This window comes from Eumetopias jubatus, unplaced genomic scaffold, assembly GCF_037043125.1.
Source record: "Eumetopias jubatus isolate StellerSeaLion01/CBP00866 unplaced genomic scaffold, mEumJub1_p1.0 scaffold_5, whole genome shotgun sequence".
NCBI lineage: Eukaryota > Metazoa > Chordata > Mammalia > Carnivora > Otariidae > Eumetopias > Eumetopias jubatus.
Window position 1 is genome coordinate 59,160,608 of NW_028274811.1, and position 24,208 is coordinate 59,184,815.

Sequence of the window (24,208 nt, forward strand, 5' to 3'; positions counted from 1 at the left end):
TAATTTAACCAATTCCTCTTTGGTGGACTTGTAGATATCTATTTGCTCTTTGATACTGCAGCTGCTTTCAAATACTGCTGGTCCCCATTGGCAGAGTGGAGGTTGTGCAGTCTGTTTTCCATCTCCCTAATGCCTCCCCTCTTAGTCTTTTCAAAGGGTATTAGTGGAGTTCTGTCAAAAGCACTCCTATTTACTTTTTTAAAAATAATTTTTTTAAAAATCATGATAAGTGTACTCTTTAATCCCCCTCCCCTATTTCACCCATCCCTCCACCCACCTCGCCTCTGGTAACCATCAGTTGTTCTCTATAGTAAAGAGTCTGTTTCTTGATTTGTCCCTCTATTTTTTCATCTGCTCATTTGTTTCTTAAATTCCACATACAAGTGAGATCATAATATATTTGTCTTTTTCTGACTTATTTCACTCAGCGTTACACTCTCTTGATCTGTCTGTGTTGTTGCAAACGGCAAGATTTCATTCTTTTTTATGGCGGAATAGCATTACAGTGTGTGTGTATACACATCTTTATCCATTCATCTATCGATGGACACTTGAGCTGCTTCCATAATTTGGCTATTGTAAATAACGCTGCTATAAATAAACATAGAGGTACATGTATCCCTTTGAATTATTGTTTAGGTATTTTTTGGTAAATATCCAGTAGTGTGATTCATGGATTATAGAGTAGTTCTATTTTTAATTTTTTTGAGAAACCTCCATACAATTTTCCACAATGGCTGCATGAATTTGCATTCCCACCAACAGCGCAAGAGGGTTCTTTTTCTTCACATCCTCCCCAAGACTTGTTGCTTATGCTTTTGATTTTAGCCCTTCTGAGCTGTGTGAGGTGGTATCTCATGGTAGTTTTGATTTGCATTTCCCTGATGAATGATTTTGAACACCTTTTCATGTGTCTATTGTCCATCTGGATGTCTTCTTTGGAGAAATGTCTGTTAATGTCTTCTGTCCATTTCAATCAGATTACTTGTGTTTTTTTTGGTGTTGAGTTATATAAGTTCTTTATGTATTTTAGGTACTGACTCTTGATTGGTTGTGTCATTTGCAAATATCTTCTCCCATTGTGTAGGTTACCTTTTAATTTTGTTGTTTCCTTTGCAGAAGCTTTTTATTTTGATGCAGATGTTTTGTTTTTGCTCTTATTTCCCTTGCCTCAGGAAACATATCTACAAGAATATTGCTAGCCGATATTAGAGTGATTACTACCTCTGCTCTTTTCTAGGATTTTTATTGTTTCAGGTCTCACATTTAGGTCTTTAATCCATTTTCAGTTTAGTTTTGTGTATGGTGAAAGAAAATGGTCCCGTTTCATTCTTTTGCATTTGGCTGTCCAGCTTTCCCAACACCATTTGTTGGAGACACTGTATTTTTCCCATTGTATATTCATTCCCCCTTTGTGAGAGATTGGACCATATAATTTTTTATTCTGTTGATCTCTAATGTATCTGTTTTTATGTCAGTACCATCCTGTTTTAACTACTACTGCTTTGTAATATAACTTGAAATCTGGGATTGTGATAACTACAGTTTTGTTTTTCTTTTTTAAGATTGCTTTGGCTATTTGAGGTCATTGTGGTTCCATACAAATTTTAGGATTGTTTGTTCTAGTTTTGTGGAAAATGCTATTGGTATTTTGATAGGGATTGCATTAAATGTGTGGATTGCTTTGGGTAGTATAGACATTTTAACAATAATTGTTCTAATCCATGAGCATGGCATATCTTTCCATTTCTTTGTGTTGTCTTCACTTACTTTCATCAGTGCTTTATAGTTTTCGGAGTATAAGTCTTTCACCTTTTTAGTTAGGTTTATTCCTAGGTATCTTATTATTTTTGGTGCATTACAAATGGGATTGTTTTCTTAATATCTCTTTTTGCTGCTTCATTATTAGTGTATAGAAATGCAACAGAGGCACTGAGTGGCTCAGTCACTTGAGCATCTGACTCTTGATTTTGGGTCGGGTCATGATCTCAGGGTTGTGAGATAGTCCCCTGGAGCTCTCTCTCTCTCTCTCCCTCTGCCCCTTCCTCCCCCCCCTTAAAAAAAAAGTAATGCAACAGATTTCTGTACATTGATACTTGTATCCTGCAACTTTACTGAATTCATTTATCAGTTCTGGTAGTTTCTTGGTGGAGTCTTTTGGATTTTCTATATAGGGTATCATGTTATCTGCAAATAGCAAAAGTTTTACTTCTTCCTTACCATCTGGATACCTTTTATTTCCCTTTTTTCCCCTAAAGATTTTATTTATTTATTTTGAGAGAGAGAGGGAGAGAGAGAGCGTGTGCACACATGCACATGACTGGGGGGGGAGGAACAGAGGCAGAGGGGGAGAGAGAATCTCAAGCAGACTCTACACTGAGTGTAGAGCCAGATGTGGACCCATCTCACAACCCTCAGATCATGACCTGAGCTGAAATCAAGAGTCACATGCTCAACTGACTGAGCCACCCAGGTACCCCAACCTTTTTTTTTTTTTTTTTTTAAGATTTTATTTATTTGAGAGAGAGTGAGTGAGAGAGAGAGAGCATGCCTGAGCAGGGTGAGGGGCAGAGGGAGAAGCAGACTCCGTGCTGAGCAGGGAGCCTGATGTGAGGCTCCATCCTGGGACTCCAGGATTATGATCTGAACCTAAGGCAGACATTTAACAACTAAGCCACCCAGGCACCCCCCTTTTTTTTTTGTTGTAGGATTGCTGTGGCTAGGACTTCCCATACTATGTTGAATAAAAGTGGTGAGAGTGGACATCCGTGTCCTGTTCCTGACCTTTGAGGAAAAGCTCTCGGTTTATCCCTACTGAGTATGATGTTAGCTCTGGGTTTTTAGTATAAGGCCTTTATTATGTTGAGATATGTTCTCTCTAGACCTACCTTGTTGAGGGTTTTTATCCATAAATGGATATTGTACTTTGTGAAATGCTTTTTCTGCATCTGTTGAAATGATCATTTGGTTTTTATCCTTTTCTTATTGATGTGATGTATCACGTTGATTGATTTGCAAATATTGAACCACCCATGCATCCTGGCAGTAAATCCCACTTGATCTTGGTGTATGATTTTTTAAATACATTGTTGGATTTGGTTTGTTAATATTTTGTTAAGGACTTTCACATCTATGTTCATCAGAGATATTGGCCTGTAGTTCTCTTTTTTAGTGGTATCTTTATTTGGTTTTGGTATTGGGGATATTGGCCTCATAGAATGAATTTGGAAGTCTTCCTTCCTCTTGCATTTTTTGGGAAGGTTTGAGAAGAATGGGTATTAACTCTTCCTTAAATGTTTGTTAGAATTCGCTTGTGAGGTCGTCTGGTCCTGGACTTTGTTTTTTTATGTTTTTTGGGTTTTTTTTTTTTTTGGTGCAAAATGTTGGTTTATTAAAGCATGGGTCCTGTCCCCGTGTTGGGGCAAGTAAGGAAAAGGGAGGTTTCATAAGAACTTTCCTATACTAAAGAGGACTGACGTACAAAATATCAGAGCCATTGTCAAGCTTATTTCTCTCGCACCAAGGTATTAACATTAAAACAGTTGGGAGATTCCTGGAAGAATGTCACACACCAGGGGGGGAGTGGGGTGGGGTGGGAGAGGTTGTATATGCTTTGTCTTCACCTAGCTCCTTTTGCTCCCTCATCATTTCCTCCCTGAGCAATTTTGACCCTTAAATCTAAGGTTGTTGGAGGCAGAAGTTCTCATTTTCTGTAACGACCTCCTGCTGAATAGGGGCGTAGAGATGTCCCTAGCTAGGGGAGGCAGCTGAATCTAAGGCTGACAGGAAGTCAGGAAGTATTTCTGTGGGTGGTAAGAATCATCTGTTGATGTGAAGTCATCGTAGGGACGGAGTCTCGTGCTAAGTGGAGAGATACTGATGGGGAAATCTGGAGTGGGTGATGTTAACTCCAGGGGGTGTTCTTCTTGATGGGGTTTTGGAATATAGGTGAAATTTGGTGGGGTGAGGTCCGGAGCTGACTACCAAGAATTCTTGAGACATCTTTGGTGCAAGAGGATGGTTTATTCTGGACTTTGGTTTTTTAACTACTACTTTTTGATTCAATTTCATTGCTGGCTGTTCAGATTTTCTGTTTCTTCCTGCTTTAGTTTTAGCAGGTTATATATTTCCAGGAATTTATTTTTTTCTAAGCTGTCCAATTTTTTGGCATAGAAGTTTTCATAATATTGTTAAAATTGATTGTACTTCTGTGGTGTTGGTTGTTATTTCTCCTCTTTCATTAGTAATTTTGTTTATTTGAGTCCTTTTTTTTTTTTTCCTGTAATGAGCCTTGAAGGATTTATCAGTTTTGTTGATATTGTCGTAGAACTGGCTCCTAGATTCATGGATCTGTTCTATTGTTTTTTTTAGTTTCTATATCATTTATTTCTGGTCTAATTTTTATTTCCTTCCTTTTCCTGGGTTTGGGTTTGTTCTTCTTTTTCTACCTCCTTTAGGTGTAAGGTTAGGTCATTTACTTGAGATTTTTCTTGCTTCTTGAGGTAGGTCAGTATTGCTATAAACTTTTCTCTTAGAAATACTTTTGCTGCAGGGTGCCTGGGTGGCTCAGTTGGTTAAGCGACTGCCTTTGGCTCAGGTCATGATCCTGGAGTCCCGGGATCAAGTCCCACATCGGGCTCCCTGCTCAGTGGGGAGTCTGCTTCTCCCTCTGACCCTCCCCCCTCTCATGTGCTCTCTCTCTCTCATTCTCTCTCTCAAATAAATAAATAAAATCTTTAAAAAAATACTTTTGCTGCATCCCAAAGATTCTATTTTATTTTTTTTTGAAAGATTTAATTTCTTTATTAGAGAGAGAGTGTGTGAGCAGGGGTGAAGTGGGGGAGAGACAGAGGAAGAGAGAGAATCTCAGACTCTCTGGTGAGCATGGAGCCTGACGTAGGGCTCGATCCAACGACCCTGAGACCATGACCTGAACTGAAGTCAAGAGTCCTGCGCTCAACCAGCTGAGCCACCCAGGCACCTAAATGGCATCTAAAATCCCAAAGATTTTAGACCATTGTGTTTTCATTTTCTTTGGTTTCCATGTAATTTTTGATTTCTTGGTTTGACCCATTCATTGTTTTATAGCATGTTTATTTAATGTCCATGTATTTGTGCTCTTTCCAAATTTTTTCTTGTAATTGATTTCTAGTTTTATAGCATTGTGGTCAGAAAAGATGCATGGTATGATTTTGATTTTTTTGAATTTTAGAGTTTTTTTGTAGCCTCATATGTGATCTATTCTGGAAAATGTCCAGTGTGCACTTTAATGTGTATTCTGCTCTTTTAGGATGGAATGTTTTGAATATGTCTTAAATCCACCTGGTGCAGTGTGTCATTCACAGTCATTCTTTCCTTGTTGATTTTCTGTTTGGATGATCTGTCCATTGATGCAAGTAGGGTGTTAAAGGCCCCTACTAAGACCATTATTGTATTACTCTTGTTTAGTTCCTTTATATTTGTTGTTAACTGTTTTATGTATTTGGGTGCTCCCATGTTGGGGCATAAATATTTACAGTTGTATCTTCTTGTTGGATTGTCCCCTTCATTATTACATAGTGTCCTTGTTTGTCTCCTGTGGTCTTTAAGTCTATTTTGTCCAATAAAAATATTGCTACTCTGGCTTTTTTTTTGGCTTCCATTTGCATGGTAAATGTTTTTCTGTCCCCTCACTTTCAATCTGTAGGTGTCATTTGGTCTGAAATGAGTCTCTTGTAAGTAGCATATACATGGGTCTTATTTGTATATCCACTCTGTCACACTATGTCTTTTGATTGGAGTATTTAGTCCATTTACATTCAAAGTAATTATTAATAGATATGTATTTATGCCATTTTGTTACATGTTTTGTGGTTGTTTCTATAGATTTTCTGATTCTTCTCTTGCTATTTATAGGAATAAGGTTCATTGGCTTTCTTTAGTGATATGTTTGGATCCCGTTCTCTTTAGTCTTTGTATATTTATTACTGGGTTTTGATTTGTGGTTACCATTAGGTTTGTATATAACATCTTCTGCATATAGCAGTCTATATTAAGTTGATGGTTGCTTAAGTTTAAACTCATTCTTTACTCCTCTTCCTCCCACCTTTTAGGTGTATAGTGTCATATTTCACATCCTTTTATTTTTTGAATCTCTTCAATGATTTTTATAGAAATACTGATTTTTATTGCTTTTGTGCTTTTTACTTTTCATACTCTCACTTATGGTTTTTCTTTTTCACTCAAAGAGTGCTCTTTAAAATTTCTTATAGGGGGGCGCCTGGGTGGCTCAGTTGGTTAAGTGACTGCCTTCGGCTCAGGTCATGATCCTGGAGTCCCAGGATCGAGTCCCGCATCGGGCTCCCTGCTCAGCAGGGAGTCTGCTTCTCCCTCTGACCCTCCCCCTCTCATGTGCTCTCCTTCTCTCACTCTCTCTCAAATAAATAAATAAAATCTTTAAAAATAATAATAATAATAAAATTTCTTATAGGGCTGGTTTAGTGGTCTGTTTTTTTGGAGGAACTCTTTATCTGTCTTTCTATTCTGAATGATATCCTTACTGGATAGAGCATTCTTGGCTACAGAGTTTTCTCTTTTACCACTTTGAATGTATCATGCCACTCCCTTCTGGCCTGCAAAGTTGCTGCTGAAAAACTCACTTGTAGCCTTATGGGATTTTCCTTGTATGTAACTGTCTTCTTTTCTCTTGCTTTAAATGTTTTTCTTTATCCCTACTTTTTGCCATTTTAATTGCTGTGTGTCTTGGTGTGGACCTCCTTGGGTTGAATTTTTTGGAGGATCTCTCTGCCTCCTGGATCTGGATATCTGTTACCACATTAGGGAAGTTTTCAGTTATTATTTCTTCAAATAAATTTTCTGCCTCTCTCTTCTTCTGAGGTCCCTGTAATGTGGATGTTACTATGCTTGATAGGCTTGATAGAGTTGCTGAATTCCCTAATACTGTTCTCAATTTATATACTTTTCTTTCCTTTGCTCAACTTGGTTACTTTGTGTTACTCTGTCATCCAGGTATTAATTCATTCCTTGGCTTCATCAAGCCTGCTATTTATTTTATTATAAGTGTATTTTTAATTTCACTTATTGTGTTCTTGACCTCTGGTTCTTTTTTATCTCTGTGTTAAGGGTCTCACTGATATCCTCCACTCTTTTCTCCAGTCCAGTGAGTATCTTTGTGATCATTACTTTAAATTTTCTTTCAGGCATCTTATTTATATCCATTTTGCTTTGGTCTCTAGCTGTGGTTTGGTCCTGTTCTTTCATTTGGGAGATTTTTCTCTGTCTTCTCATTTTGTTTGACTTTCTGTGTCTGTTTCTCAGTGTTAGAGAAGTCAGCTACTTACCTTACTCATAACAATAGTAGTCTTTGAAGAAGTATTATAGTGCCCTGTAGTGCAGTGTCCCTGTTCCCCAGGGTGTGTTGTAGGTGCTCTGCTGTTGAGTTCTGGAATCTTCTCCCTTCAGTCCAATTGTTTGCTGATGCTGTCTTTACCTATTGTGAGTAGCAAGGTGTGCAGTGGTCTACGTGTGAAACAATACCTGCCACTGCTGGAACTGTGGTCCTGCAAAACAAGCGGGTCAGGAGATGTGGTATTGGCAGGGTGGTCTTCTCGGGGAGGGACCCCACAGCACCACAACTCAGGGGAGCATGCCTGGGAAGGGCTGATCTGCCAAAGCACGTGTGGCGGGGCTCGGTTTGGTGTAAGCAATTTAAGTAGCATGTGGCCGCCCACACAGTGTTGGTTTCCGCAGGTGGCTGTTATTTATGCGGGGGAGCAGGGGAGAAAAATGTCACCTGCCAGCTCCTTTTTTCCTGGAGGGGTCTCCCCATGATACCTGTCTTTCTAGGCCCGTGCTCTGAGATGAGCAAATCTCTGTCCTTCTTGTCTGCCTGTGGCATTTTTCAAACTGCTGGTTCTACACTGCATCTGCATAGGCTGTCTTTCATCCTGTCTCTTTAAGATGAGGGACTCTGTTTCCTAACACCTTCTGGGCTTACCCAGAGCTGAGCATGCTGGTTTTTAAAATTCTAGGTTTTAAGTCCTGCTGGTTTTAAGAATCCATGCAATTTCAAAGGCAAATATGGAGATTCATCCTCCCAGTTAGTATGAAGATCTGTCTGCCTCTCTTCTCTGTGCCGCTGGCTCCTTCTCCGCTGCGGCAGGCTGCTGTCCCTTTTGCTCCCAGACTCTGTCTTCACTCTTTATACCTCCTTTGTTGTGGACTCTTCCCTACCCTTCGCTGTGGAGTGTGTTCTGGCATCCTTTGGGCTGTTTGCTGGGTTATTTCCACTGCTGTGGGTGTTACCTAGTTGTATCTGTTGGAGGAGCCGAGTTTAGGGTCCTCCTTCTCTGCCGTCTTCCCAGCCAACCTCTCCTATTAACTTTTTAGGGCCCTGGCACGTACCTTTCTTTGGTGGAAAGAGTTAACAATTAACCTTGATGTAAATTCTTCAGTTTGGCACTATCTGTATTTTACTAAAAAGTGATACTTCAAGGTTTTGTTTTGTGTTTCTACACGTGGCATCCTGGAGGAGAGTGTGTGTGGTGCAGTGGTAGAGGTAGCAGCCAATTGGAGAGTTGAGGAATGAGTGAGTTTGAGAAAATGGAGATGGAGAGCTGAAGCAGCACTTTACTACACACTAGAGGAAGAAGAGAGGAGTTCTTGGCGTTTTGCTTTTTGTTAGGGTTAGGCCTTTTGAAAGAAGTTAAAATTGGATCTCTGTGTTATATAATTTGTCCTTTTCTTAATCTTCCTAGCCTCCACCAGGCACTGTGAAAATGCCTAATGTACCCAGTACACAACCAGCAATAATGAAACCAACAGAGGAACATCCAACTTATACACAGATTGCAAAGGTTAGTTCATGTTATGTGTGTAAATTTGTTTTGGAAATTACAGTATCAACATCTTCAGAATAGAAGAATTTTTTTTTTAAAGATTTATTTATTTTGAGAGAGAATGAGAGAGAGAGAGTACATGAGAGGGGGGAGGGTTAGAGGGAGAAGCAGGCTCCTCGCTGAGCAGGGAGCCCGATGCGGGACTCGATCCCGGGACTCCAGGATTATGACCTGAGCCGAAGGCAGTTGCTTAACCAACTGAGCCACCCAGGCGCCCGGAAGAATTCTTTATATGTTGCCTTACTTAATTTTTTTTTTTTTTTTTTTTTTTGCCTTACTTGGTTTTTTTTTTTTTTTAAGATTTTATTTATTTGACAGAGACACAGTGAGAGAGGGAACACAAGCAGAGGGAGTGGGAGAGGGAGAAGCAGGCTTCCCACTGAGCAGGGAGCTGGACACAGGGCTCGATCCCAGGACTCTGGGATCATGACCTGTGCTGAAGGCAGACGCTTAACAGCTGAGCCACCCAGGTGCTCCTGCCTTATTTAATTTTTAACTTACTTTTGAGTGTGGGTTAGTTAGTCAACCCTATAATACAGTTCTTTTTCAGCTTATAATATTTATACTGTTATTAGCAGTTACTGAATTCATATATCCTCTTGAACAATTTCTTTAGGGAAATTTTTGTTGCCTTTTGTTGGGTTTACTCTTTAATGCACAATGCTATTATAGTACCAATGATAAGATAATATAAACTATTGGAAAAGAGTTGTAATGGCTAAGCAAAGGACAGTGGTAGGAAGTAGCAGGTGGTAAAAATAGGAGAATAAAGGAGATGAATAGGATGCCTTGTATTACATAAAGGCAGATGGAGTTACAAACCAGAATTTCTTAATCATATCCTTCTTTCATCTCGTTGTCTTCTAAAATAGAAGATACTGTATATTCTTGAATTGGAAACCTTAGGCACCATTCAAACCAATTCTTAAGAGGCAATTCAGTTGTCATTTTCTCACTTTGTCTGTTTTGCCTCAGTTGTTCCCTTTGTTCTTCATTCTCATTTAGGCACAGAGGTTACCTTAATTTTATTTTCCCAATTAGGACTCTAACTACTCTTACTGAGAGAATTTTGTCCTGTTCTAAATGTCCCAATATTCTCGCTGATGGTTTTCATAACCAGAAAAACCCAAATCAGGGATTCCTAGGTGGCTCAGTCAGTTAAACATCTGCCTTCAGGTCAGGTCATGATCACAGGGTCCTGGGATCAAACCCCACTTCGGGCTCCATGCTCTGTGTGGAGCCTGCTTCTCCCTCTGCCTGCTGCTCCCCCTGCTTGTGCTCTTTCTCTCTCTCTGAAAAATAAATGAATAAAATCTTAAAAACAAACAAAAATCAGTCACGTATTTCCTTGTCTTCTGAAGATGTAACCTAGAGTGAATTCCTGTATTTTTTTTTAAGATTTTATTTATTTGAGAGAGAGAGACAGAGATAGCAACAGAGATAGAGAGATCACGAGTGGGGAGGAGAGGGAGAAGCAGGCTCCCCACTGAGCAGGGAGCCCCATGACCAACTGAGCCACCCAGGCACCCCTGAATTCCTGTATTTTGGAAGAGCATTTGAATTTAATTCTGACATTGTAGGACTCTTGATCTTGGGGTCCTGAGTTCAAGCCTCACATTGGATGTAGAGATGACTAAAAAGTAAATAAACTTAAAAAAAAGTTTCTGGCATTGTAGAGGGAGAGAGAGAGTAGAGAGCATAGTCATGTTATCGGATTTTCTAACTCTGACAACCTATTCATTCACTGATGTTTTGTTTGTTTGTTTGTTTAAGGAACATGCTTTGGCCCAAGCTGAGCTTCTTAAGCGCCAAGAAGAACTAGAAAGAAAAGCAGCAGAATTAGATCGTCGAGAACGAGAAATGCAAAATCTCAGTCAACATGGTAGTATCCAAAGAAGTTTGAAATAAAAATAACTTTTAAACACTTTAAATTATGCCTGTGCTAGCTCTAAGTCATTTGGTTTATGGATAAAGCCATGGCATTTTTTCCTGTTCTAGCAAGATCAGACAGGAGATTTCCTTCTTGTTACTCTGTAGCTCTCTGATCTTGGCTGATTTGCATAGTCTTTTGATAGATTATAACAGTGTTAGCCTTATCACACAGAAAGTGAATGTGAACATGATAATTTTGGGGTTTGGCCAGGAGCCTTTGATTCTGCACTTGGGCCCTCTTTGAGTCTATTGAAGCTTTAAGAGTGTGCCCTAAATTTGACTCTTACTTTTTGTTTATTACTGTTTCTAATTATGTGCCTTGTCCTCAGAAGTATAACATGCCTGTCAAATCATATTAAAAAAATGTGTGACATGACTTTGGAAGCCTCAGGTTTCTCAGTGATACCACAGAAATAAGTACTGAATTGATCATTTGCTATGAAATCTATTTAGACTGTGACTACCAAAGGCCACTTCAAGGGTGTATCTTAGAGAAAGATAGCAGTGTCTGGCTAAGGGGTTAAAGAGCTAGATAAGTCATTGTTACTATGTCTAGGATAGTGATGGAATGACAGAGCTAGGTCAGCAATAATATACTGAACTATTTCTTCCTTATCTTAGATTGTGTAAGCCTAAGTCAGAGAACAACAAATACCATATGACTTCACTCATATGTGGAGTTTAAGAAACAAAACTAACAGTCATAGGGGGAAAAAGAGGCAAACCAAGGACAACTGTAGAGAACAAACTGATGGTTACCAGAGGGGAGGTGGGTGGGGTTGGGGTTTAAGGAGGGCACTTGCTGTGATGAGCATCAGGTATTGTATGGAAGTGTTGAACCACTATAATGTACCCCTGAGACTAGTATTACATTGTATGTTAACTAGGGAATTTAAAACTAAAAATGAAATTTATATATTCAAAGACTATTAAAAAAAAGTGTGTAAGCCTAGGGCCTTGTGAAGACACATTCATCCTTGGCCATTTTGTTGGCTTGCAACATCAGAGACCACATCTGTAAAAGGAGAAACTAAGGATTTATTTGAGATCAGTGTTTCTGAAATACCTGTAATAAAATCTGTCCTATATCCTTAGTATTGACTAATATAAGTTATTTCTATGGGAGATATTTTAGTAAAGATAGTAACAAAGAGCGGGAAATTAAGAGTTAGACTTTTAGTATGTTACACATGTAAGTACTTATTATCTATTAACTCATTTAATTATAATTCCCTGAAGGGTGGTATAGTTATTATTCTCTTGTTATTTCTACTCTTAAATTTATGAAGAAATGTAAGATTTTATAGATGTCTTCAGATTTTACCAAGTCTTCAAGAGTTTAAGGTACCCAATGCCCTCTAGCCAAAAAATTGCTAGGCACTTCTTTTTTCAGATTCTAGTTCTTACTTTGCTATTCTCTGCTCCTCTCAAATAGTGTGAGACTTGTATGAGAAATGAATATGAAATTTGGAAAGAATTATAAATAGCACAGACATGGTGGGAAGAATCAGACATAGGTCATTCTTGTTTTCCACTGTAAAGTTTTCTTCACCTATACAAAGTATATAAAATCAAATTTTCAAAAATTGTGGCATATAATTTCTAAAATGAGAAGTGGCCTTTAGGTGTTGTGTTTACCTTCTGTTTTTAATGTTTAGACTTCTTGCTTTAATTTTAGTGTTTTTATTGCTCCCACTGCTTCCCAAGCCCTATTTTCTGTTTCATTTCTTTATAAAGACACATTTTCCCTCCTCATAATTTGAATTTATTTTTCCTCTAGGTTTTTGAAGGTGTTATAATTCCTTAGCTCCCTTCTCATGTTTCATATTTTCTCCTAGTTTCATGGTTTTCTTACATGGATATTTTTAATATTTTTTCAGACTTTGGGATTTCCAAATTTGATTCTTTGGTATTAGTTAATTGTGTGTTTCTTCATGGAGTTAACAGTAGAAAACTCAAAAGATTCAGAAGCTGTTCTTCCCTCTCGACATGGGCTAGGAATTATATTCAAACACTTAAGATGCTGAAGAGGAAATTGTAGATATTTTAAAAACTGCATGACCTTCACATGACAGCCAGACTCTTGGGACTTTGAGAAATAAGTCTGTTTTTAGGATAGAGTCACAGGGTATGTCTTTGTGCTCTTTTTTTGTTTCTTGTATCAAGAAACCATTTATGTACATAAATGGTTCCTGCTAAACATTACATGACACCGGAAAAAATATTTTGCCATCTAATGTTTTCTAAAGTGAAACTCTGGGGAAAAAACCTTTTTTTTTTTTTTTTTTTTTTTTAGGATTTATTTTTAAGTAATCTCTACACCCAACGCAGGACTTGAACCCACAGCACTAGATCCAACAGTCGTCACATGCTCTATCAACTGAGCCAGCCATGTGCCCCTACTTTGGGGGAAAAAAAATTTTTTTTTTTTTTAAAGATTTGATTTATTTGACAGAGAAAGGGAACACAAGCAGGGGGAGTGGGAGAGGGAGAAGCAGGCTTCCCGCGGAGCAGGGAATCAGATGTGGGGCTTCATCCCAGGATCCTGGGATCATAACCTGAGCCAAAGGCAGACACTTAACAAGTGAGCCATCCAGGCGCCCCCTTTGGGAAAATTTTTAAAAATACAAAGCTTGGCTTTCAAAGCTGTACCAATATAGGAATGTAGAGATGCAGCATTCGATTTATAAAACATCTATTAAAAGAACAAATTATGTTATTTATTATGAAACCAAAAACAAGAATAGCACATCTTGGTCCTAATATAATTTTTTTTTTTTAAATTTGCAGGCAGAAAAAATAATTGGCCACCTCTCCCTGGCAATTTTCCCGTGGGACCTTGTTTTTATCAGGATTTTTCTGTAGACATTCCTGTAGAATTCCAGAAGACAGTAAAGATTATGTACTACTTGTGGATGTGTGAGTATAAAAGAAATTGTATATTCAACAGAGTTTCTGTTTTATTGTCAAAAACCACCCTTTTTGGAATTCAGATATTAAGGATAGTATCACAAATAGGTTTTTTGGTATAGCTCTTAATTTTCAGAGTGAAACATATTTAGGTATTGCAAAATTATACTGTATGTGACAATCTAAACTGAAAGCATATATGAAAGCATATATGAGAACTGGCATTCTTTTGAGGAAAGGACTTCTCTGTCACATATATAGTATTTTTTTGAGGAAAAAGGAATAGTTGTAAAATACTCTCTAGGTAATACTTGTTTTGAAAAAATTATATGAAATGAAGGCTGTTTGAAGCATTATGACTTTTTAAAAGGGCCATAAAATATTATTATAATTTTTATTAGAGCTTTGAGCACAATTTACTTTTCATTTTCAAGTGGTTGATAAGTACTTTTATTATCGGAAGTCCTAGTTAATGTAGGATATTTTACTAAATAGAACATTAGGACATATATTTAGGCTGTGGTGCTTGCGTTGTGTTGAGTATAATTACAACTCATGTAATAATTAAAGTAAAATGTCAAGCTGTTAACAGTTTGTTCTAGGTACACAGAATTTCCACTTATTCTCTGTTTCACTTTTATTGCAAACAGTAGTCTCAGCCCCTTTTAATGTTACTATGTTAGTAGGAGAGGTGTAGCTGTCATGACTTCTCACCTGCATAACTGCTGGGTTTAGTGGAGGTTTTGTAGTGTACATTCTTGATGGAGGAAATTTATGTGTGTTACTGTATAATTATAAAAAAGCCGTTTTTTCCCCTTCCTAAATAAATGAGACAGTTTTCCTCAAAATCTTTTCAGAGCATTCTTCACATATGTGAAGTTACTTTAGAATGTGAGTAGTGATCCCTTATGGATAGTACATTCTTAACTCTTTAGTTATTCTTTGAGATTTTGTTGTTGATCTAGTATCTTGCTAAATCTCCAGTGTAGGCAGTATTATATACTTTTAACATTAAAGCTTTTGATTTTATATATGTCATGTAAACAACCCATATATTTTATTTAATCAATATATAATATATGCATGTATATAGTAATTATTTTTTAATGGGCAGACCTGGCCTAGCATTTTAAGTATAAGTTCTTTGACCTAGTGGAAAAACATATTTTGGATGGCGGAGATAGAGGGTTGGAAGAAAATTCTACAAGGAATTTAGTAAATAGAGATTGAATGGGAAAGGTGATTAATTTTAATTGAATGGCTACTTTACTAGTACTAATTGTTTCAAAGTAGGTCTGTTTTGTTTTATAAATATGTAACTTTCTGAGGTTTTTAGAATACAGTTTTTCTAAATCCTGTTGAGTTGACAGATCTCTTATTTAAAGTATTTAAAGAGGTCTCAATATTTAAGGAAGCATTACCTGGAATAAAGTAAGATCTAGTACCAGCTCAGTGATGTTTCTAAATTTCACTTTTAATAAGTCACTTTCAAGAAGTGTCAGCCTGTTAATGATTTCAGAGCTGACGAGTGCTTTCATACTGTAGTAAAAGTTATAATGAAAGAGAATATTTATTGAGGATTTATTTGTGCCAGGCATAGTACTAATCACTTTATATACATGATGTTATTAAATCCTAACTGCACTATGAAGCAGGTATTATATTACCTAAGATAAGGAAACCAAAGCTTAGAGAATTGGAGTAACTTGTTCAAGACTACACAACAATTAGGATTGGAGTTGGATAGCTTGACTCCAGAGCCAAGAGTCTAGATTTCCATGTTGTGCAACCTACAAAGTACCAAAATGGAGAAGTAATTTATGTTTTAAACCCAAATAAGATGAAGATATACTTTCAAAGGTACCTTACTTGAAATAAATATTTTACTCTATAAAGGAACTGAAGCAATTAGAACTATCACTGTGAAATGAATCTTAACCTCTTTGAGTATATTCTTAAAAAAAGGGAAAACAAGCCATTTAAAGATCAATTAGTGAAGAAGATAATTATACTGTTTAAAATCTGTCTATGTTAGGTGTCTGTGTTATAATGCAGAGCTTATCAAGAAGAATATTGTAGTGATAGTTACAAATTTAGGTCCACTAATAACAGATTTAAGTGCTTAAAAAAGCATATGGAAATTTTCTATGAAGTTGAATCACTCAACTTAAAAACTTACAAATCATGTAAACAAAATACCCTAAAAGTTTCTTAGTGTTATATGTACACCTAGAATCCACCAAGTGGATTGGAATGGGATTGAAATTAGCAACAGAGAATCATGTGTTTCACATTACCTTGCCTTTCTGTATATTTTTTGATCTGTGTATAAGTGGATTATTTAGTAAGTAGGCTGGACATTTTACTTTTCTTTGGGGTACAAATAAATGACTTGTTGATCATGGTTTTTGGTTACTCTGAAAACATTTAGAAAGAAATTTTAATAGATTACACAAAATTAAATTGAAATTTTTATCAATAATTGGAAGAATTTTTAATGAAACTTAAATACACATATCCATATTTTCTTAGGCAAATTAGGAGATAAACCTTTAAAAATTCTCTTAAGGTTGAAATTTGAATTGTAATGTGAATATATAAAACTTTTTTAGGCAGTTGGATGATATTTAATGTTAAAAAATAGTAACTTTCTATTTCATGGTCTTTTGAAATCTGTTTTTAAGCCATTGACAAAAACTTTTATTTTGAGACAGAAGATTGTGAGTAAATTTATTAGTAAGCTAGCTTTTGTCAGAGTTAGAACTCCTAATGGTAACAAAGTTAATAAGAAAGAGTCTTCTTTGTGTAATAGAATGGAATGGAGTTTTAAATGTGGAAGAGCTCCTGTATTTCTGTAGCTGAAAAATTGAAATGTAGAGGTTGATTAGCTCAATAGTATATCTGTATAACCCAGATGTTTTCACTCTTCCTCTAGTGCCCTTTTCTTACTCTAGAGTTTGTATATTTAGCTAGTCATTTAAGCAAATATAGAGGCACCCTATAATGTATGTCTTTATCTTGTTTTGTTAATTACTATTTTTATTTAAGTTGAAAAGATTTTAAAGTTTTTAAGGTAAGTTGAGATTTTTGTATTTGGATTTACTAGGTTTTTCATTTATTTTTAATTCAAGTAGTAGTTTGTTGGTATATTTTTCTTGTATTAATTTACATTGAACATTATTTTAACTTTTGAAAAAAAATTATTTCTTTTAATTCAGCTTGTGAATAAACTTCTTAAAAATCTTTTTTAAAAGTTATTAATTATAATGGGTAAATGTAGTTCTTTAGGATCAAAGTATAGTTAGATGGTACTCGGATTTTTTGTTTTAGGTCTTTCTGGATATGTAATTATTAACAACATATGAAGAGTTTTCCATTAACTGTGTTAATTAAAAGAAAGATCTGCCACAGCAGCTGAAATTCATTATTTCCTTTCTTTAAAAGTAAATTTAATCCTCTACCAAAACACCATATTTATCCCAGCATTTTAAAAAATGATAACCCTATGAAGAATATTCCCGAGAGATTGACTATACAGTCCCTGAAATTGCTACTGTATTGTTATTTTTAGTTCAGTGATTCTAATTAATTGCTTAAAAATGTTACAGTGAGATTGTACAGGGCACTTCTCCAGTTTTCTTCTCCTTGTATAGTCTACTCTGGGAGGAGTCTGCAGGCCTACTCTGTAAAAATGTAATTCAGAGTGTAGGATCTTTTTCCTCCAAAGTCCTGGTTCTTTCCCTGGCGGGGCCTTGGATCAGAAAGGCATATCACGTGTTTCCTTCTCAAGGAAGAATCCCTTAAGGCAGTGTTTCTCTGGTAATTGCCCATCAGGAGAGGGTCAGAAGAATTGTTCCCAAACATTACATATAGTAGGACTCTTTTTCCTGTATATACTGTTTTCAAATCAAATGTGTAAGAAACAGCAATGTTTTTTGAAAGATCCTAACTAGAAACAAGGGATGGAATACATTTGCTCTAAGAAAGAATTTTTTCATTTACAATTTTTGTTGAATGAATTCATAAATTGAATGTAAACATTTCTATTTTGTTTTTTGATTCCACAGTCCACGCTGTAACACTCTTTCTAAATATCTTCGGATGCTTGGCTTGGTTTTGTGTTGATCCTACAAGAGGGGTTGATTTTGGATTGAGTATCCTGTGGTTCTTGCTTTTTACTCCTTGTTCATTTGTCTGTTGGTACAGACCACTTTACGGAGCTTTCAGGTAAAATGTGTGTACTTTGAAATATACTCTTTAAAACCTGTGAAGTAAATAATTGGTAATTAACCTTAAGGGGAAAATTGACATTTTCACTAAAATTTTTTATTGTGTAACATATATTCTGATAAATTCATATGTAATATGCCTTTGTAGTAATTAGGTTTTGTAAGTCACAAAATCTCTTTCTTTTCTCCCACTTGAGAAGATCAAACATGAAAATAAATAAATGACAATAGTCTTATATCTTAATATTTGTAGAATATTATATTTCATATGATACACTTGACATTAAAGAAAATTTTGCTCTTCATTCCCCTTCAAAAAAAAGTCACAAATGGTGATTAAAGTCTAATTCTTAAATGAACCTAGGTAAGGTCAGTATACCTATGATATTTAAAGTGAGTCATTTTTACCTAGCAAGCTAATTATTTTCTATGTAAATTCATTTTTGGCTTTTCAAAAGTTCTCACATTTGAGAACCATTAAGATTATAAGGTTATAATATTTTGCATGATATATTTTAATCGGTGGTTAGGATTAATATTTCCTAAATGCATGTTCTGTGAGGTATTAATAAATGTTGACAAAAAAGGGACTCATTAACTTAGGTTTGGAAAAACTGGATAATAAAGTTAAATTTCTTCGCTTCAGGATTTCTTAGACTCTTTTAAGAACCTAGTGTGATTTGTGATTTGACTATGAAAGCATTATTTTTTTGTGGAACACCTTGTTGAACTATTGCTTTAAATAAATGTTGGGAAGTGCTGATTTAGATAATAGTTCTCTACGACTCCATATATGCAACATTTATCAACTTATTTTTGAGTAAACTTATTTGTGAGTAATGAACTTTTTTTAGCTCTCATGAGTGAGGGGGGCAGCATTACTAGGAAACAGGTATGTATGGTGCAGATGTTATATTGGGGAAATTAGAGGGCCACATTCAGTTGTTGTTGTTATTTTTTCCATTTCAACATAGAATTTCTTTGCTTAACTACAGTTTATATTCCTTCATTGTGGAATTAGAAACCCAGATATGTAAACAGATAAAAAAAAAAAAAAAAACCCAGACGGAAAAGGAATAAGATGAGGGAATTTGGGGAGAAAAGGGGTCATTCAACAGAAAACTAAATTGGTTAGAATTGGAATGAAGGGAAGAAAATGGATGGACGAAGGAAAGAATCTTTGAATATATTAGAATATGGAGGTTAGTTATCAAGGAATCGGGAGAGGTGCCTCCTCTGGATGTGGCTTGGAGAGGAATAAAAAGGACCTATTTACTCTTTCCATGACCTAGGAAGAGAGTTACTGCTGCTCTTTTCCTTGTTATCTAAGCCTGGCTCACAAGGTTTTTTAATTTTTTGACACTTGGCTTTGGCTTCTGCCTGCCTACTTCCATCATGCTACTAATATATTTGTAATGATGCCAGTGGGTAGGATTAGGGTTGTTTTTGAGACTTTAAAAGTGACATGAGGAGGTGCCTGGGTGGCTCAGTTGGTTAAGCGTCTGCCTTCACCTCAGGTCATGATCTTGGGATCGAGCCCTACTTTGGGCTACCTGCTGGGTGGGGAGCCTGCTTCTCTCTCTGCATCTACCCCTCCCCCTCCCCCTGCTCGTGGGTGCGCACTCTCTCTCTTACATGCGCTCTCTTTAAATAAATAAATAAATAAAATCTGAAAAAAAAATAAGTGACACGAGACTAATGACTTTGGATTTTAAACCTTCTATGACTAATGTAGCGAAAACAAACTACTAAAAACCAGCTTTCTGCCTTTTATTACTTGAAGTCATTTGCTTCCTTTTATTTCCTTTCTTTGCCAGTTGAAATAAAAATGCTTTGTGGAACATTTTTACTTCTGTCATTATTAATATGTAAGGCTAAGTTCTTAGCTTCATCTCAGTCCTTTAGAGTTTATCCCAAATATGTTAATTATCTGGGTTTCCCTGTTCAGAGCAGAACTGAGAGGAATAATATTTAATGGGGAAAGTTGAAATTAAAGTATTTTACATCATTACTATACCTTCTCAGTATGTAACTTCGGCATTTCTTTCATCCACATTGCCACGTGTCTTTCCTGCTGTATCTAGTAGTTTGTTAAACCTGTATTGATGGCAGCTTTTTCCTTTAAATATGAAAATCTCAAACACAGATACATTGGATGTGATTCTTGATATTAAATATAGGGCTTTAAATAGTCTTAATCACATAAATGCTTTATTTTATTTTTTATTTATTTTTTTAAAGATTTTATTTATTTATTTGACAGAGAGAGAATGAGAGAGAGCACGAGAGGGAAGAGGGTCAGAGGGAGAAGCAGACTCCCTGCCGAGCAGGGAGCCGGATGCAGGACTTGATCCCGGGACTGCAGGATCATGACCTGAGCCGAAGGCAGTCGTCGCCCAACCAACCAAGCCACCCAGGCTCCCATAAATGCTTTATTTTAGATCAGTTTTGATAGGGATTACTGCCTTTGAGAAAGGGCAGAATCAGGATATGCAGTGTTTCATATTTTGTTTCAAGACTGATTAAGAAATGAAAACAAGTTTCTGAACATACTTTGTAAGTCAGTAGAAAATGGGTAGCTACAAACTTTTAGGCCAGGTTCACTGGTTTCTTGAGAGAAGTTGTTATTGAAAGCATTTAGTTTTTATTAATCAGATGCTGCAGTGAAGCTAATATGCTTTTGAAAAGTTTTCAGGGTTTTTTTTTGTTTTAAGATTTACTTATTTATTTTAGAGCGAGAGCGCACAAGCAGAGGGAAGGGCAGAGGGAGAGAGGCAGCCACCTAGTTGCCCCTAAAAGTTTTCAGGTTTTACTCTTCTCTGGCTAATGGTATATTTGCCTCTTCTGCCATAAGATTATTTAAATATCTCCTGAATTTTATTTCTCAGGTTTCCCCCTAGAAGTGAAGAAAAGACTAGTAAGCAATAAGGCTCACCTTGGGTGGCTCAGTTGGTTAAGCGTCTGACTCTTGATATTGGCTCAGATCATAATCTCAGGGTTGTGAGATCAAGCCCTGCCTCCAGCTCACAGCTCACTCCCTGGGCATGGAACTTGCTTAAGATTTTTTCTCTCCCTCTTCCTCTGCCCTCCCCCCACTTAAAAAAAGGAATAGTAAGCAGTAAGAAAAACATGGCAAGGATTGATTTTAGAATAAACTAGTCATTGCAAACATAGAAGTTAGGGGCATTAGGTTTGAGAATGTGATCAGATTTTTCTTTTTTTAGTTCAGTGAATTTATTTTTTCTTGTGGATGGTGGTAATTTCAAGTTTCTAGAGTAGCTGTTAGCTCTGTGGTGGAGTGCTAAAAATAACTAGAGGACATATCAGGAAGCCTTTATTTCTAGAATACAATAGAAACGTACCTTAGTCATTTGGAGTTGCATTTTTAATTGCCATATGTGGTTTATCTCTTTTGCCTCTGGCTCACAGGGTAAAAGTAAATAAATTTAGTATTCAAATTCCTTTTTGAAGGTTAACAGGTAACTTTGTTATTAAGAATTTGTTGTAATTTGCTCAATAATATGGCTGAATAAACCTTTTTTTATATTAACTCTAATCTGAGAAGAAAAATATAATTGTTTTAACTGAATTATACAATGCCTTTTTAGATTGAATTAAAGTATTTGGTAGTACTTTTAAAGCCCAGTGGAAAATTTAAATCTACATTTAAGTGATTGTATCTAGTAATCACATATAACACATCATAATAATTACACATAATTTTAAAATGTGATAAAGGTAGAATATTTAGCAATAATCATTTTTTAATTAGTTATTATGCATGAGAAGTTGGTTTTCCAGTGTCATCTGGGTTTCTATTTTAGTATTTTATTTGCATGCTCATTATTGAGTTCACTGGATTCTTTCAGGGGGACATAAATATTAAGATAAATAACTTATATTATCCAACTGCTTTACAATAATGAAGTATCCTAAGGTTAAATGAATCACTCATTGAATAATGACCATATACTAAGCTGGAGATACAAAGAAGACATGGTACTTGCCCTTAGAAATGTATAATTGATTTGAAAGTAGGCATTTCTGAAGCTTTGGCTAGTAAAATTTATATATAAAAATTGGGTGATATTCAGACACCCCCAGAATATTTGAATTCCAAAGGAATTTAATATTGGTGACATACCTTGTGTTATATCTCAAGATATAAGATCAGTTATCTTCAAATTAGTCTTCTTGGATTACCTTTTTGAGGATATCAGTTTTTGATAAATATTTTTCTCTGAAATCAGGGGGTGAAAAACCCTGTTTTTATTGGCACCATTGAAATATCAGAATGTTCATGAAAAAGATGGTTTCAAACTGTGTAAAATACTGTACTGTATGACTTATCTTAGTTTTCCACCAAGAAACTGGTTTTACTGTTATACTTACAGGACTTTGTCCTTCATAAGGTTATCCGTCCACCTGAATCTGAAGGTCAATGTAGAGAAGTTTCAGGTATATGTGTTTTTAAAAGTTAAGTTTAATAGCTATCAAAATTAAATCTGGACTTGTCATTTTGTCATTTACATATTTTAAAAAGATTGTAACTCTGATCTTAATTTTATGCTTCCACAAATGACTAAGCATTATGTAAATACTTTAAGATAATAGGTCATTATTAATGAGGCAGTGTTTTGTTGAAAAAGCTTACTTATTGGAAATATACTGAAAAAGTGTAAGAATCCTGGCTTCTCTGCTTAAAAGTATTGAGCTCCTAGGAAAATGCAGTATAAAACTTTAGTGCCTCAGTTTGTTGAATGTAAATGGGATAATATTTGCAGAGTTGATAAAAGGATTAGAGATAATATATGCAAAATACTAGGTTTTATAGGTTGTCAAAAAATGGTAGCTGGAATTAATGTTTTATTTTTGTGTTAGGTTTTATTATTTACTTCTGATCCATAAAACTGTTCCTTGTAAGAAATCATCCTTTGCTGCTTTTAGTTCATTGTCCTCTGGTGCCTCAGTCTGAGCTAGAGGAAATCATAATTTATACTAGGGTGTATGTAGGTCCTTGTGTTGAGAGATAAAAATAAACTTAAAAAAAATCTAGTATGACAATCTAGTCTTTTAATTGGAGTTTTTTGTTTATATTTAATATAATTACTTATTTACATGGATTTATATCTGCCTCCTATTTTCTTGAAGAGGAATAATTCTTATATTTAATTATGAAAAATTTCAAAAAAATAGCAAAGTTGAAAGAATTTTATATCGAACACCATATATACACCATCTAGATTCTGTCACTAACATATGGATGCATTACAGGGTAAGTTGTAGACATTAGTAACTAAACTCAGTATTTGTTTACTGTTTTGGTTTGTTCTTGTGTGTGTTTTTTTAATTTTTTATTTATTTTTTAAAAGATTTTATTTATTTATTTAATTGACAGAGAGAGAGCGAGAGAGGGAACACAAGCAGGGGGAGTGGGAGAGGGAGAAGCAGGCTCCCCGCTGAGCAGGGAGCCCGATGCGGGGCTCAATCCCAGGACCCCAGGACCATGACCTGAGCCGAAGGCAGACGCTTAACGACTGAGCCACCCAGGTGCCCCGTGTGTGTTTTTTTTTAAATGTAAAATCTGAATTCACAAACCCTATCAAGATACAGTATATTATTACCTCACCCAAGAAAATTTCTCAGGGCCCCTTTACTTGAATCCCCTTTCCCACTCCTCCAGAGGCTACTGTAAATAGTTTGTTTTTTTGTCATTGGAGTTTTTTTTTTTTAATTTAAATTCAATTAACTATAATGTATTATTGGTTTCAGAGATACAGGACTGTAATTCATCAGTTTTATATAATAACCAGTGCCCATTACATCTCGTGCCCTCCTTAATGTCTGTCACCCAGTTACTCCCTCCCCTCCAGCATCCCTTAGTTTGTTTTGTATGAGTAAGTCTCTTATTGTTTGTCTCCCTCTCTGGTTTCATTTTGTTTTATTTTTTCTTCTCTTCCCCTATGATATTCTGTTTTGTTTCTTATATTCCACATATGAGTGAGATCATATGATAATTGTCTTTCTCTGATTGATTTATTTCACTTAGCATAATACCCTCTAGTTCCATCCATGTTGTTGCAAATGGCAAGATTTCATTTTTTTGATGGCTGCCTAATATTCCAGTGTGTGTGTGTGTGTGTGTGTGTGTGTGTGTGTGTGTACACACCACATCTTCTTTATGCACTCATCTGTTGATGGACATCTGGGCTCTTTCTGTAGTTTGGCTATTGTGGACAT

General features: G+C 36.0%; 1 protein-coding gene across 1 annotated transcript in view; it reads left to right on the top strand.

Annotated features, from left to right (window-relative positions):
* SCAMP1 (secretory carrier membrane protein 1) overlaps positions 1-24,208 on the top strand; it is a 113,918-nt gene that overhangs the window by 42,575 nt on the left and 47,135 nt on the right. Inside the window, exons 3-6 of the mRNA XM_028114567.2 lie at positions 8,757-8,855; positions 10,671-10,779; positions 13,620-13,748; positions 17,807-17,966. Of these exons, the coding sequence (XP_027970368.1) occupies positions 8,757-8,855; positions 10,671-10,779; positions 13,620-13,748; positions 17,807-17,966 (497 nt within the window). The remainder of the gene's footprint in view (positions 1-8,756; positions 8,856-10,670; positions 10,780-13,619; positions 13,749-17,806; positions 17,967-24,208) is intronic.